The 16,132-nt window shown below is 46.1% G+C and overlaps 1 protein-coding gene across 6 annotated transcripts in view; it reads right to left on the bottom strand.

Moving 5' to 3' along the window:
• Nucleotides 1–9,245: 9,245 nt before the first annotated feature.
• LOC119450782 (uncharacterized) overlaps nucleotides 9,246–16,132 on the bottom strand; it is a 216,050-nt gene continuing 209,163 nt past the window's right edge. For all 6 annotated transcript variants that reach the window (XM_049666233.1, XM_049666232.1, XM_049666231.1 and 3 more), the window contains exons 7-9: nucleotides 13,611–13,755; nucleotides 12,348–12,617; nucleotides 9,246–9,396 (exon numbers count right to left, since the gene is read on the bottom strand). In XM_049666233.1, coding sequence (XP_049522190.1) covers nucleotides 9,269–9,396; nucleotides 12,348–12,617; nucleotides 13,611–13,755 — 543 coding nt within the window. In that variant the 3' untranslated portion in view covers nucleotides 9,246–9,268. The remainder of the gene's footprint in view (nucleotides 9,397–12,347; nucleotides 12,618–13,610; nucleotides 13,756–16,132) is intronic.

The following is a 16,132-nucleotide window of genomic DNA, read 5'->3' as shown; positions in this document are numbered from 1 at the left end:
TGTAAAAATAGAAATAAGTTGTGTGGCTGTTAGCATGTTTGTGAATACGTTGTGCAGCATGACCATACATTTTGGAATACATTATTCAAACTACATACAAAGCCATGTTGTCAATCTATTGCCACTTGAGCAAACTGTTGCTATTTTTAAAGGCTATTCTCTCAATTTCTTCAGTCAGTCAAATAACTTTATTTAAAGGCCCTGCGTTTGTGGGACGGGCAAATGGTCCCGCCTAGGTGACGGCCAGGAGCTCTTGAGCCCTTGCGGCTTCCTCGGCCCGCTGGACAGCCCAAAGTTGGTCGTCAAGGGCAGAGCTGAGCAACACAGTCTCCCAGCGCACGCGGAGGCGATCGCGAGAGGCTGCATCCCCATTAATGTTTGTTATGCCTCGACATTCCCATAGCATATGTTCCAGATTGGCTCTAGAACCACAGTTTTTGCATTTATCTGTCTTGCACATGTCTGGGTAAATGAGATGTGAGATCGCCGGGTTCGGATATGTTCTGGTCTGTAATTGCCGCCATTCGACAGACTGCTTTTTGCTGAGCTTTTGGTGAGGTGGTGGGAAAATGCACCTTTGCAATTTGTAGTGTTGTGTGATGTCATTAAATCTGGTCATACGATCCTTCCATTCCCACTCCTCTCCATCCTCGTTCTCAGGAGACGGTAAGGTGCCGGCCGTATTATCGGCCGTGACTCGGTCCGTAAGCCCTCGAGCCACGTCATGCGCCGCCTTATTATTATTGCTGTCTCCTGGTGAGGTGGAGGTGTGAGCGGGTGTCCATATTAAATAAACATCTTTTTCTTGACTTTTGGTACCTGCCATTAGGATTCGTAGTGCTTCAGGAGAGATTCGGCCATTAGCGAAATTTCGTACTGCCGCCTGAGAGTCACTGACTATTACGTCCGCTTCGGTCTGTGATATTGCTAGCGCAATAGCTATCTCCTCCGCAGTCTCGATATTTACTGTGCTTGCCGTAACGCATGTTTTGCACTTCTTTTCATGATCAATTACTACGGCTGTAAAGCCGCGCCTGTGCTTGTATCTAGCAGCATCTACAAATACTGCGTCTTTACTATTCCCAAATTTCTTTTGTATGACCATTGCTCTGCTTTCTCTTCTGCCTTTATGGTACACGGGATGCATGTTCTTTGGTAATGGGGGAACGGTTATCGTATCCCTGACACAATTCGGGATGTCCACTTTGGTTCCGTTTTGAGTATGGTACCCAATACATAGTTTTTCTAGTATGTGTCTTCCTGTCTTGGTCTTGGAAAGGCGTTCGTACTGCGCTATCCGCTGCGCCTCTATGAGCTCATCTATTGTGTTGTGCAGGCCTAATTCTAATAGCCTGTCGGTACTAGTGCTGATTGGTAGTCCTACGGCTTGTTTATAGATTTTCCTAATGAGGCATTCTAATTTAATCTTTTCTGCAGCGTACAATCTAAGGTAGGGTACGACGTATACGATCCTGCTGATAACGAACGCCTGTACCAGTCTGATCATGTTTCCTTCCTTCATTCCACTGTGTCTATTGGCTATCCTTTTGATCAACCTCATAACTTGAGATACTGTCCCTTCCAACTTCCTAATGGTTTCTCCATTGTTGCCTTTTGCTTCAATGAGCAGTCCCAAAACTCTGATTTTATCAACCTTAGATATGGGTTTATCATCGGCAGTCTTCAATTCTATGTCCGTTTCTACATTGTCTGCCCCCCTGTAGCTGTTTGGTTTACGGCCCCTGCGAGTTGGCCGGTACAATAATAATTCCGATTTTTCCGCCGAGCAAACCAATCCGGTTCCCTCTAGGTATTGTTCGACTGTTTCAATCGCACTTTGGAGTGTCTGTTCTATCTGCCCATCATTACCCTCCTTTACCCATAAGGTAATGTCATCGGCATATATAGTGTGGTTAAGGCCCTCAATTTCTTCTAGTTTCGCTGGTAATCCGAATAATGCCAGATTAAACAGCAACGGTGATATCACTGACCCCTGTGGTGTGCCGGCGCTACCAATCTCAATCTCTTCCGAGACGAGGTCTCCCACGGTGATCTTTGCCTTTCTGCCGGTTAGGAAGTCTCGAACATAATTGTATGTTCTCCTTCCCAATCCTAGCTCTTCAAGGCTGCTGAGTATTGTCTGATGTGTTACACTGTCAAATGCTTTCTTTAAGTCTAAGCCGAGGATGGCTCTAGTGAATCTGCCTGGGTTGTCTATGATTTGGTGTTTAAGCTGGAGCATCGCATCCTGCGTGGAAAGATTCCTTCTGAAACCCAGCATCGTGGAGGGAAATAGGTCCCTGTCCTCGAGATAGTTAGTTAGTCTCGCTAGGACTGCATGCTCCATCAGCTTTCCAACGCAAGATGTGAGAGATATAGGTCTCAGATTCTCCAGCTGTAAGCGCCTGCCTGGTTAGGTATTAAGATGACGTGTGCCGTCTTCCATTGTTGTGGTATTTTGCCGGTTTTCCAGCATTCATTGATATATTCTGTCAATTTTGTTATAGACTCATCATCTAGGTTCCTGAGTATCTTATTTGTGATTCCGTCTGGTCCGGGTGCTGATTTAGTATTAAGTTTTTGCGAGGCTGCCCTTACTTCTGCTTCACTAATTTCCCTGTCAAGTTCGTTGTTTGCTACTCCTGTGTAGTCTGGGTGTATAACCGGTCTAGCCTGGGAGATATATTTCTCTTTAATCTCCTGTAGAAAGTCTTTTTCTGAACCTCCATAGGCATGAATTACCTTGTTAATATTTTGCTTGCATACCGCCTTAGTTTCCTCTGGGTGTAGCAGGTACCTGAGAAGGTTCCATGTCTTTGCTAGCCCTAATTGATTGTCCATGTTACTACATGTCTCCTCCCATTGCTGCTTACATAGCTGTTGTGCATGCTGCTCTATGTCTCTGTTTAATCTGGCTATCCTCCTTCTGATTGCCCGGTTGTGTCTCTGACTCCTCCATCTCCTTTGCAACCCTTCCTTAGCCTCCCACATGTGCAGGAGCCTACTGTCTATGACTTCTAAGTGTGCTTCTTGTGGAACTATTTGTGTAGCCGCGGTTACGTCTTTCGTTAACTGTTCAGTCCAATCTGCGATGTTTTTAATTTCCCCGCTGGTATTCTGTCTAATGTTCCGGAATTTATCCCAGTCGACAATTTTGAGCTTCTTGCCTTTGTGTTTGCGCGGTCCTGCCCTGACTGTTATTTCTATTATACTGTGGTCGCTACCCAGATCTTGCTGTGTATTTATCCACTGCGTGTCGCTTATGTTTTTTGTGAAAGTAAGATCTGGCGTAGTGTCGACGCAAACACTGTTTCCTCTCCTGGTAGGAGTTGAAGGATCGGTTACGAGGGTTAGGCCCTCCTGTTGCGCGTCTAGCCAGAGGTTTCTGCCTTTGGGACTCTCGAATTTATAGCCCCATGCCACGTGTTGAGCATTAAAATCTCCTCCGATTACCACCGCACGATTACCCGCTATGGCGAGCGTTTTACGAAATAGTGTTCGGAATTTATGTTTTTTACACCGCGGGTTACTGTAAACGTTGAGGATAAAAAGGCTATCTGCTAATTTCCGTGTAGGTATAATCTCTATTAAGATATTGTCAATATCCCTTATTTCCGTATCGTGTTGCACGACCGTAAGGTTTCGCTTTACAAGAGTGGTTATGGCCTTCGTCTCTCCTTCGGCACCACTAAATGGTTTGTAGCCTGATAATTTTGCTATTCCGTGTGTTTCTTGTATCATTATGATATCTGGGCTTTCTTTGTTAATCAGATGCTGCTGTAGATTGAATCTTTTTCTGCGGTATCCCCTACAATTCCATTGCCAGATCCTGTATATATCGCGTCTATCCATGGCGGCATTACAGTTTTCCTGCTCCCTCGGTTAGTACCGGGGGTTTGATGTAGGGCTTGCCTGTAGTTTTGATGGGACCACCCCCACTGGATTGTGGTCCCACGCCGCTATTCTTGTTTCTATATCCGCGATGCGGGTGACTATCGAATTAAGCTGCTGCTGTATTTGTTGCATGAATCTTGCGCCCATTTCCTCTATTTTTGCCTCGATTCTTTGCTCGACTTCTTCCTGACGCTCTGGAAGTGCACTAACCGGTTTGGTCTTTTCCTCACTGTTTCCCACTGTATCTTCCGTGGCTTTACGTTTAGCCGGAGTAGCTACATCCTCCTCCATATCTATTTCTCTTTCCTCCGCTACAACTTGTGTCACTTCTCGGTTTTCTGCCATTCCTTTCCTAATTCTGTTATTCTCCTCTTTGAGCTTTCTGTTCTCCTCTTTTAATGCGGCGTTACTTTGATTATACTGTACCATCATCTGCCTAATCTGTGCTAATTCTTTCTCTAGCTCCCTTATTTTACTTTGAGAAGCAGCCTCGGCCCCCGCGCGCGCCCCGGAGACTGCGTTCGCCCAGCTCACCTGTAAGGGTCCACCGGGGCCATTGCTGGAGTGTGCTTCTTCCTTGTCACTGTGGGATCTGTTACGTGACGTTGAGCGGCCCTCTTCTCTTCTGTTGAGTCTAGGGAAGGATCCCGATCTGTCTCGTCCTCGAGTATCTTGGCTCTTGTCCCTCTTGTTGTATTCTGACTGTTTTCCTCCGTATGGTCCTTGGCTGTTCTGATGTGTCCCCTTTGTTTCTTTGGCATTATGGAGACTGCGCGCTGCCTCCGCCTCTTCTTCTTCTCTTCTGGCCCTCTCCCAGCGGCGTTTCTTCACTAGGTACGGTAGCTTGTACCTGGCCTCACATTTGCGATCCGCCGTAGGGTGGTTCTTGCCGCAGAGCTTGCATTTTGCTTCACATTCGTGGTCTTGCGTTGGGTTTTCACTTCCGCACCCTCTGCATACCTTGTCGTTGGGGTTAGGACAGACGTCGGCTCGATGGCCTAGTCGTCCGCACTGGTAACACATGTCGATCCGTTTTCTGTAGAGCACACATTTGGCTAGTACGCACCCGTATTTCACATAGTTTGGGACGTAGTGTCCGTCGAATAAAATGATGACATTTGTGGTGTTCCCCATCCTCTTGGCCATAAGGACGCCCGGATTCTGCGGCCTCACCAGATTCTCCCATATGTCTTTCGGGGATTCTTCCAGGGATATCCCCCGTATTATTCCTTTAGATGAATTCTCCGGGGCGGCTTCATAGGCGCTTGTGTCGAATTCTTCGTTGCCTATCTTCAAGCTGGTAATATGCCTGTATTTTGCAGCACGGTCGTCGGATGGCGTACTGACCACTAAAATGTTCTGCTTGTAGTTGACACACACGATGTCCCCTTCTGATTCGCCTCTGGGAATTCCAGCCGCATTACGCACACAACATCCTAGGCGATCGAGTCCGTAGTTGGTGACCTTAAGCCACCACGTGGACGCATGATTATCTTGTAATCTTCCTTCGGCAAATTGGGCATTTTGCTCGCCAGGATGACTTGCCGTACTTTCTGGCCCTTAGTGCACTTGTTTCTAGCCAAAACCTCGCTTAGTAGGCGTTTTCCTTGGTCTTTGTTTCCGGGAACTCCGGATTCCACGTTGGCTTGCTTGCCTTTCCCGACGGTATGCCAACCTGGCTCTTCAGCGTACTCCTTCGTTATATACTCTCCCTCAACACTCACGACGTCCATCTTGAGGGGCTAACCTGACGTATTAAGCTGTACGGGGGGCCCAGATCAGCTTCATCACCGGGTTAGGTTGAACTCGCCGCGGGGGCGGCGAGAACAATGGCGCCGAGTGTGCGCTGGTTAGGTTTAGCTGCCGCGCCGTCGTGGCTCTTCAAAGAAGTGGTCGATGTGCCAATAATAATTGGACCACCTACCTGATTCGGATATCCAGGTGTTCCTTGGAACTTCCCCGTCTTCCCACAAAGGATTGTAGACGGAATCTTCGATCACACGCCGCAAAACATTCGAAATCGGCGGAGCCGTCGCGACACGCTCCTTCTCATGAGCTTCTTCTTCTTCTTTCTCTCAATTTCTTAAACTGGAATAATAGATCTGCCACTGGGAACTAATTTTGCGAGAACGAATAATCCTCAAAGGCCGATTCTCTACGCGATCAAACATTCCGCGTCTACACGATCCTTACATAAACACAGTAGTTGTCTTACACAGTAATTGCCTTACACAATCAAAACCACGCACGTTCACTTTTCACTTGTTCCTGAAGGTTCCCTCACTGCCTCCTCGGCTCGTATTAGCGCCTGATAAGTTTTGTCAACTGAACACCTCGTACATGCCTTATTGTAGGAGCACTCTCTCTGTAAGACTGCCGTCCTGGTACGGAACTGCTCTGAACTATGCGATAGCTCCCACTTTTTCCTTTTATTAAAACTTACCGCCACGCAATGTTCATAAAGACGCACGCCTCCATTAGAACGAGATCGAACAATTTTCCGAATCAGTCAGCGCCGACCACTTTTGGTCACTCTGGGTGGCTTAAGCGCGGGCACTTCCGCTCCTGCTGACGTGGTACCCGACTTTGACGCCGCCAGATGCGCAAGGCTGCCATAAAGAACCATGTACGATCGCGCGAGCATAGTATTATAGTTAACGCAAGTCAAAGTATCATGACGATGCACTTCACAGTGCTTTCGTGCTGACGACGCTTACTGCGACAGTGAACATCTACTAAAGACGTCGAGTATTCGAAGGGGTATGCGTTAATAATGGAAGACTTCACTCACCTGTTCGGACCGATCAGGTCGCAGACGTCTGTTGTCAACTTGTCTGCATGGGCAGGCACTCGCTTAATTTCACAAGTGAGACGAGTGAGGCGCATCCAAAGGGCCTGGACACGATGGTACTACCACGTTGAAAAACCAGCGAGCTTTTTAAAGTCCTCTACATTTCCAAAGTTGTGCGCATGAAAACCACAACGGACACAATGGCGCTTCGCTTGGTTCTCCTATCTCGGATTCTCCACCTGCTCAAACGGAAAGGTGCCTCCTGCTAATGCTCACAAGATATCACTATAGACGGCGCAGTGGCAGCGCGCTAAGCTTAGGGTTCTTGAAAGGCTCAGAGGAGAAGGCAGTGGCGCATGCGCAGAGTACAAGTCTTGAACGCGCGGTCACTTTATCGATAAAGCGTGCGCTCTGAAAAAAGGGGGGGGGGGGGGGACAAGCGCGGCGCGTATCTGCTAGTTTGTAGTGACTGCGGCTGTCCGTGCGCCTGGGGAGTACTACTTACGCGGGTCGCGCGCTTTATTTTGGCGGTAATATACGCGCAGTATCTTGAAAGCGATCCGCAGACGGGTAATACCTTTGGACGGGCTGTGTTTTTGCCGCTCAGTTTCCGTTGAAGCGATAGACAGTACGAAGATCACTGCTTGCTGCTGCTGGTGCCGCACTTTCATACGCCAGCGTTTTGACGGTTAGTGTCAGAGGTCATCGAGTGTGCTGTGTTCATGTTTGCTTGGGCGCGCTGACAACATGCTTGATAATTCAGTTAGTAAGCAAATGTTTGCAAGATTATACGGCCGATAAAACTACTATCCTTACTTCATATAGCTGTCTACTAATTTTCTATTGCAATCGATGCTTCGCCGTTCGGGCGACACTGCGCCTCTTTCTTTTTTTCTTCTTTTTACGTTTAGTACGAGTATAAGCGCTGCTGCGCATGGCGGCTATTGATTCCGGCTTAGCCTCACTTCGGTTACTGAGTAAATTATTTTTATTTATGACCGCTGCGGGCATGTGGGGATGTTTCCATCCCTACTAAATGTTGTAAAATATTAGAACAGTTTTTGGTTGGTTTTTTTTCGTGAGTCGTTAGCATTGCCTACTGGAAACAGTAGCAATACTCAGACACACAACATTCATGTGCATTTCACACGCCGCTGATAAAATACTCTGCTGAAGGGGCCACTGAAGATTGCAGGTTTTTCTTTTTCAGGGTCAAAAAAAGCACGCAAAGCAATTTGAAGAGAGGTGAACATTCTTCTTCTTTTGGGGGTTTTACGTGCCAAAACCAGTTCTGATTATGAGACACGCCGTAGTGGAGGGCTCCGGATTAATTTGGTCACCTGGGGTTGTTTAACGTGCAGTAAAACGCAAGCACGCGGGCGTTTTTGCATTTTGCCTCCATCGAAATACGGCCGCCGCAGCCGGGATTCGATACCGCGATCTCGTGTTCAGCAGCGCAACGCCTTAGCTGACTGAGCCACCGCGGCGGGTGAGAAGTGAACATCATCATCATCATCAGCCTATATTTTATGTCCACTGCAGGACGAAGGCCTCTCCCTGCGATCTCCAATTATCCCTGTATTCTAAGCGTATTCCAACTTGGAGGCGCACGTAGGAATACGCTAGCGCAAGGCAGGGGTAATTGGAGGGGAACATAGAGCAACGTATTCATTCTCCAGGCATAATCTATCCTTACAATTAGAAGTAATTGTTACTTGGCTAAATCCTTCTCTTTAGAAATGTAACAAACTTATTCCTGTGTATATATTTAAATATATTGTATGTGTGTGTATAGTGTTCACAGTCGAAATTTAAAAAAAAGTACATTGAAGTCAGAAAAAATGCGTATGAGGTAGCCGCTGCTGGCGCTTCTAATGCGCTTGTCGTCCTATGGTCAGGATTTGCAGAAATAAAGCGAAAGTGTGAATGTAAAGCCGTGCACGTCTGCGCTGATGCAGTAAGCTTTGAGCCAGAATACAATTTTCAGTGAAACGTTGGGGCAACTCTAAAGAAACGGCAAATGATGTGGGCAACAGAACTCTGGTGATGACAGTTTCGCGAGAAATGGGGGGGGGGGGGGGGGGCAGGCTTCGGATTCCCGGGGGGGGGGGGGGGGGCTCAAGCCCCAGAGCCCCCCCGTAGTCGGCGCCTACGGGGCGCAGCTTCCAGCAGGCCTGTCACGCTAGCCTCGCAGCCGGGCCCAACTCTACTCAGGGGGGAACGCGCCATAAGAGAAGGTGGACTGGCGCAAGAGAAGAGAGTTAGCGGGGGCTCAGCCGGCCGGGAGGGAAGAGGAGCTGTGCACTCAAAAAGACCACGACGCTCGGGCCAATGCTGATGATAGTTGTTTTCTACGCGCAGATACGTTCGGCGGGACTGAGCCCTTAACAGCTTCGCTGTATTACTACAGCTGTTATACAGAAACATCACTTTTTTTGCTTTATTTTTATTCCCACTTCTATTCTTGCTGCTTTCAAACAAATTGTGGCAACAGCCGGGAGATCTTTTCTCATTTTACACTATCATGTGCCTGTGTCCCCCTCAGGTGATCTGTCTTCCGAAAAAAAAAAACAGTGTTGTTCTTCACATTGGCGCCATTGCAGCACAGAGTTGGGCCAGCGCCGAGCGGTTCACCTTGGACGTCTCCGTCTTAGGGAGCGAGTCAAGGAAGAAGACGCCGCCGTAAAGGTGCTTGTGCACGGCCAGATTATCTGAAAACGACAAAAACACATGCTGAAACTCATTGTAACGAGGACGCGAATGCCTTGGGATGTTATACAATAAACTAGAGGGAATGTCCACAGGATCTGCCAGCACGACTGTTAAGCCAGCAGGGGAATGATGGCTACGGTACATCGATGTGCCTAAACTTTCCCCTTCTGGCTTTAGACGGCTTCGTGGCTTGACAACCTGATAACTGTGGAGGGTGTACTGCGTCATGAATGATTAAATGAGCACGAATAAAATTTTCCGACTGCAAGATTGGAGCACAGGAACTCTAGCACCAAAGCCCGATATTGAAACCATTACGACATGGACCCATGAGCAAGAGCAATCGCGTCCATAAGAAAGCATTTATGCGTGCTCACAGTGTCTCATAAAGGGCTTTGGAATTTGGGCCAATTAAGGCAGATAACCCGTAATAAACTACGCAACAAGTGAATCTGTTGGCACAATCACGAAGTGCAGACAAATGCATGTGCTAACCGTCGTTTGCATGTTTGGTGAACGATCGCAGCTCTGTAGTTTGTTTTAGTAATTATTGTAGAAAACTCTATGGCGAGGGTATCATCGAAACTGATCATTCGAGAACATCGCCACTGGATAAAACTTTTCTTTACCCTCTAAAGTACGGCACCGATGCCGACGACAAGTGTTTTTTAGCATTCTCGGTACCGGCAGCTTCAATGGCGGTGCCTCCTGTATCGAATTTGCTTTGGACATCCACCTACTGACGACGACAGGGCCAGCAATCGCAGCTCAAGATCATCCTGTTCGCATAGACCTACGACAAAAATTCAGACCCTTCCACTAATGTGAAGAAGGAAGTAAGCGAAGCTATAACTAAGGTGGGTCTGCTGTAGTGAATATTGCTATATTGAATTTATATATATATATATATATATATATATATATGTGTGTGTATATATTATCATATATCTGATAGACTATAGTTCTCACGGACGCTTGCAACCTCGTCCATTTTTTTATTCGTGGCTCCTTTTCTCTCCCCTATTCTTTCCGCCTTTCATTTCCCCTCACCCTTCCCCCAGTGCAGGGTAGCAAACTAGAATCTTTCCTGGTTAACCTCCCTGCCTTTCTCACCCTGTTTCTCGGTCTCTCTCTTATCATCATCAGCCGATATTATATGTCCACAGCAGGACGAAGGCCTCTCTCTGCGATCTCCAATTACCGCTGTCTTGCGTTAGCGTATTCCAACTCGCGCCTGCAAATTTCCTAACTTCATCATCCCATCTTCTTTTCTGCCGACCTCGACTGCGCTTCCCTTCTCTTGGTATCCATTCTGTCACCGTAATGGTCCACCGGTTATCCATCCTACGCGTTACATGGCCTGCCCAGCTCCATTTCTTCTGCATAATGTCAACTAGAATATCGGCTATCCCCGTTTGTTCTCTGATCCACACCGCTCTCTTCCTGTTTCTTAACGTTAGTCGTAAGATTTTTCGTTCCATCGCTCTTTGTGCGGTCCGTAACTTGTTCTCGAGATTCTTTCTAACCTCCAAGTTTCTGCCCCATATTTTAGCACCGGTAGAATGCAATAATTGTACACTTTTCTTTTCAACGACAGTAGTAAGCTCCCAGTCAGGATTTGGCAATGCCTAACGTATGCACTCCAAACCAATTTTATTCGTCTGTAAATTTCTTTCTCGTGATCAGGGTCCCCTGTCAGTAATTGACCTAGATAAACATACTCCTTTACAGACTCTAGAGGCTGACTGACGATCCTCAATTCTTGTTCCCTTGCCAGGCTATTGAACATTATATTTGTCTTCTGCATATTCATCTTAAACCCAATTCTTACAGTTTCTCGATTAAGGTCCTCAATCATTTGCTAATTTGCTATCCCTTATATATCATCGTGATTGATCATATTGAGCGTCTTCGGCATGCTCGTCAAAGAGCAAGGACACCGGCGTCTTGTTTTTGCCCGGCGTGATGGCCAAGTACTGCGCTTGCTTCGCCAAGTCCGCCCCATAGTCACAGACTAGCGTATGAGCCACAGCGTTCATAGCCACGGCACCGACAGCACGGCAGCGACAAGATCCGGCGTGATCCCTCCCGCTCCTGCTCTCGGCAGCTCATACCCACGTATCCAATGCTGGTATGAGCCACACGTGATTTCTTTCTTTCTTTCTCTCTATCTTTATTTCCTTTCTTGCTTGTTTCTGGTCCCTGTCTCATACCCGCATGTCCAGTGCGCGTATGCGCCACACGTGATTTTATTATCGTTAATCGTGACATAACTGTCGAGTATGTGATGTTATTGATGTCATGACATATCAGTGATGTTAGTCATTCGTTTTGACACATGTGTTAAGGCAGAAGTGGCGGGAAACCGTCACGCGCATGAAGCCGAAATGTTGATGATGATAGCTTTTTTCCGCACACGGACACGGTCCTGGGGGAACTAGCCCTTAACAGCTTCGCTGTAAAAACTGGAACATCTTGATTCCCAGCAAAACTTTCTGATCAGGAGAATACAGATACCGTACAACAATATCAACCAAGCTGAAAGGTAAGCACACATCAATGCGTTAGAGAAATATCTACAAATATTAGAGCAACGATCATTCTGCTTGATCACGAATCATTCAAATTTCAGATATGGGATTATTTGTGAGCTATACAACATTACAGGCTTTAAGATATCACAAGTTACCACTTTTGAGACTGCTTGGCGCCGCCAACACTCGCGAAAACATTTTCGACGTTATCGGTAGCCTAAAAAGCTAGAAATCTTCTCCAATTGCAATTGCATAATTGCATTGCAATTATGCGAAATTCAGGAATATCAAAAATTCAGTTTTTATGCAAATATTTATGAGCCGATTTCGGCAATGGCAAACATGAGTCGACTAAGCTATGTCGATATAAGACATCTACGCTCTAAAGAGTTTATGGTGAAGAAATGATGTTATACCTGTGATTGTTTTCTTGACTCTTTCGGCAAGAAGCAGGAGTTCATTCTTGTCGCCCTTCCTCCTAACTACGATTACAGCTGCGGGCGCCTCTCCATACTCAGGGTGTTCTAGTCCGACCACTGCCACTTCCGCGATGTCCTGCGAATGTTTTAGCAGTAGTAGTCCCTCTAGCTCAGCAGGCACGACCTGGTTGTCCATGCACTTGATCATCTCCTTAATCCGCTGCACAAAGTAGAAGCGCCCTTCTTCATCGTAGTAGCCGGCGTCTCCTGAGGCGTGAGCAAAATCAAAAAGATAAAGAAATAAGCGCGTCCCCATATGGTGCACTTCATCTTAACTAAACGAGAAGTAAATCAACATGCAAGTAAAGTGAAGAATTCATTTACGCCATTTGTTTGATAGTTCCCTTAACGACGCTAGGAATATACTTAAGTTAATAAACACACGCTTTAGAGCTCCGCCATAGCAAAAAGAAGATGAAAAAGAAACTGATGTTAGTAGAGAGAGCAATGAAACCGAAAACATCCAACGGATTCTGAGCTAAATTGTAAGAAGAGTGCCAGTGGAACTTCACCGACAAAAGTTGCGATGTCAACTAGTAGCAGAACTTCAAACCAGTAATCAGAAAGAAAACAGAAGCGCAACAGAAACAAGTACGAGACCAGGACACCTGCACACGCCATGGCGTTCTGTTTACTTGTCTCGTACTATTTTTTGCGTTTGTTTTCTTTCTCAGTTATGAAACAACTCGCCCAGGAAAATGCTTTACTAAGAAATAATGAGAGTTTGCTTGAGAGACAGTGCAATGAACAATGCAGATGTGTAGCACTTAACTGTGTTATTCCAAGCGATGACAGGAAGACGAAGCACAATCTGCGACAGCAAACAATTAAATGAACTAGTAGAATTGGTATGAATTGGTATGGAAGTGAGGGAGCGGATGGCTCAGAACCGGCATCAATTGAAATGCTTAGAGACCCCTTTGTTTGGCTGTAGGCATAAACTAGGTGCTCCTGCTAGTACATCTTGCGTTTCTTCCTGTCTGTAAGAGTCTTCGGCAACGACACGTTTTTTCTTGTTTTTGCGTCGCTCGTTTGGGCTGAGGACGCTGGCTACACTTGTGTTTGCTCCTTTATTATTGTTAGAGGATAGTGGTAAAAGCGACTTGTGTGCAACAACTTGCCTGAGAAGCGATATTTTCGAGAATGAACTTCACTTCTAAGAGAACACACGCCAGGAGAGACTAACGTGATCCAACTTACCCGACCGGCACCAGCCTTCTCCTTCGAAGAGCTCAGCGGTCTCCTTGGGCCGTTTGTAGTAGCCACGCATGACAGACGGAATGCGGAAGCAAATCTCTCCCGTCTGGTTGGGACCGAGCTTCTGGCGGGACACGAGGTCCACTACCTGCGGAAGGGTGAAGCCAAAATATATCTGCATGCTAAACAGTACACAATGGACGCCTATGCAACTTGAAAATACGAGCACCAAACTTCCAACCATTTAAGCACTAAGACTGGCCATCACGCCCTAGATGAATTTATATTGATAACTCTAAATTTTTCAAAGACATTGCAAAGGTAATAAATTTTTTCTCGAAAATATAATTGAAATCGCCGGATATAATAAAATCTAGCCTCAGAACAAACAGTTGAACAAGATTAACAGTTAAATAAGAATAATCGCAATTGTGGAACTGTGGGGAAAATTGCTCAAGGCATATGCACATAATATCAGCTGTTTGATATTATTCGTACTCAAACAACCGTATTTCTTTCCTGCATTGCGCGAAGCAGGCTTTCCAGTAAAGGAATGAATCCAATGGTGCTATGTTTTACATAATTCTCAATACTGAATATCTCAACATAGGCAGTAATCTCAAGACTTTATGTGTACAGTTCTCTTCGCTGACCGCCTTCATTACCAAAATAGGAATTTTTCCCTATGACAAACAAGGGCGATTCCTTTAGCACCCACAGCCTAAATTAAAAGGGCTACAGACACTTAATTTAAGACTACTACAAACAAACACTTATCCCACACCAAGAAGACTACATTTCTTCACGGCAGACAAATATCCTAACACACAGTGTGCAGACTGCAATGCGCCACTTGAATTAGAACATATGCTCTGGTCGTGCAACCGAACCAACCAAAATTTAGTCAAGGATCGGGACAGGCTAAAGGCAGCAATTCGCAGCCCGGACCTGACCGAGCAACTACGGGCCGTCCAGCAAGCCCACGATGTGGCCACAAGGCTCTGTTTGCCGGCCCCGATGTGGGTGCAGCCCACTTTGTGAGGCAACTCACTACTGCGGGACCCAATAAATGTTTTGCTTCCTTCCTTTCTTCCTGGGACGCATCAGATAGTTTTCATCGTGTACCCCACCACAGGCTCACTTTAAAGCTAGCTGTGCATTCTTTCATTTCAATAAACCAAACGACATTTCATTTCATTAACAGTTTAATGCTTTCTTTCATTTCGACAACAGTTACCGTCTGTGAATAATTACGACACACCGTTATGTGTTTTGTCTAAACATTTCGCTTCTCACTGACGAACGCGTAGTTCACTGCAGTATCTACACTGAACGTGACCGCAAAGCTCTGCAAAGGGACAAGCACGCCCTCGACTCATGGTGTCTATCCTTCTTAATGACACCTAACCTGAAATCAATGTTATTTCATTTTCTAATCGGTCTGTCCTGATAACTACATCATAGTCTTTAAATGACAGCCTTATTCAATACACAAACACTTACATTACTCATTTTATGCTCATTCGGTTGCTTAAGCGTGCCGAGTGAGGCGTGTTTCGTATTTTGTGCATCACATTTCACCCGTTTGCTTTTTTTCATTCGTCGAGCAACAATTGACTGGAATTATCTACTGTCACACACCGAAACTGAATATAACGATGAAGGGTGGAAGCTTGGGCGAGTTGGTGATAGTTCGTGCCAGTGTCTTCCGCAGTGCACAATTGATTTTAGGGGCTAACTGCGCTCTTGCTCCTCTGTAACATTATTTTTTTACTAACATCATTCGCGCCCTGCGCAAAACACCGCCATGAATATAACTTGTTGAAACTTCAATAAGTATCGTGAAGTCGCCTCATGTCGTATGCAACCTTAGGTTATGTAGTGTATGTTCTTGTAACTCCGGGACCTCCTTCTGTACTAATGATGAATGATGAAATAAAATAAATGTGCATTTAGATAGTAGATGTGTGCATATTTATTTATGCTTCTATATTGCTCTCGCCAATAATATCTATGGTATTGTACACTTATATCCTGTTCCCATCTTGCGTTCTTTTGTTGCTCTTCATTTTTACAGCGAAACTGTGTATGTCTAGGGTTCCGTGTAATTTTGTGTCCATCAACATATCTGCATGTGCAAAAACTCAGCTCTCGAATTTGATGTAACATCGCTACACTCAATCAAAAGTTTATACGTCACATCATTTGGATATGCAGTTTCAGTAGATTAGTTATCAGAAGGCACAATTTTCAAGATAAATAGACTCTCTGGTAGGTAATACGGGTTTCTCAAAGATTTGCCGCTGTGCGACCCGCGTCGGCCACGTGTACGCTCGCATCACCCTCTCTTGTTGTTCCAAGCGCTTGCGTGCCTAGCTTTTTCCGCTCTCCCTGCGCGGCGGTCCCGTCGTGGGTGTCTACTTTCCACCACGTGGCCGTCCCATATTGCCTGTCTAGTTTTCTCCGGTTCCCCGAGGCTGCGGTAGTCTTCTACACGAATGTATGCCGCCGATCAAGACCGCCGG

The sequence above is a fragment of the Dermacentor silvarum genome, chromosome 4, assembly GCF_013339745.2.
Source record: "Dermacentor silvarum isolate Dsil-2018 chromosome 4, BIME_Dsil_1.4, whole genome shotgun sequence".
Classification (NCBI taxonomy): domain Eukaryota; kingdom Metazoa; phylum Arthropoda; class Arachnida; order Ixodida; family Ixodidae; genus Dermacentor; species Dermacentor silvarum.
Note: the sequence above shows the minus strand (reverse complement) of the source record. Positions and strands in the feature narration are given on the sequence as shown.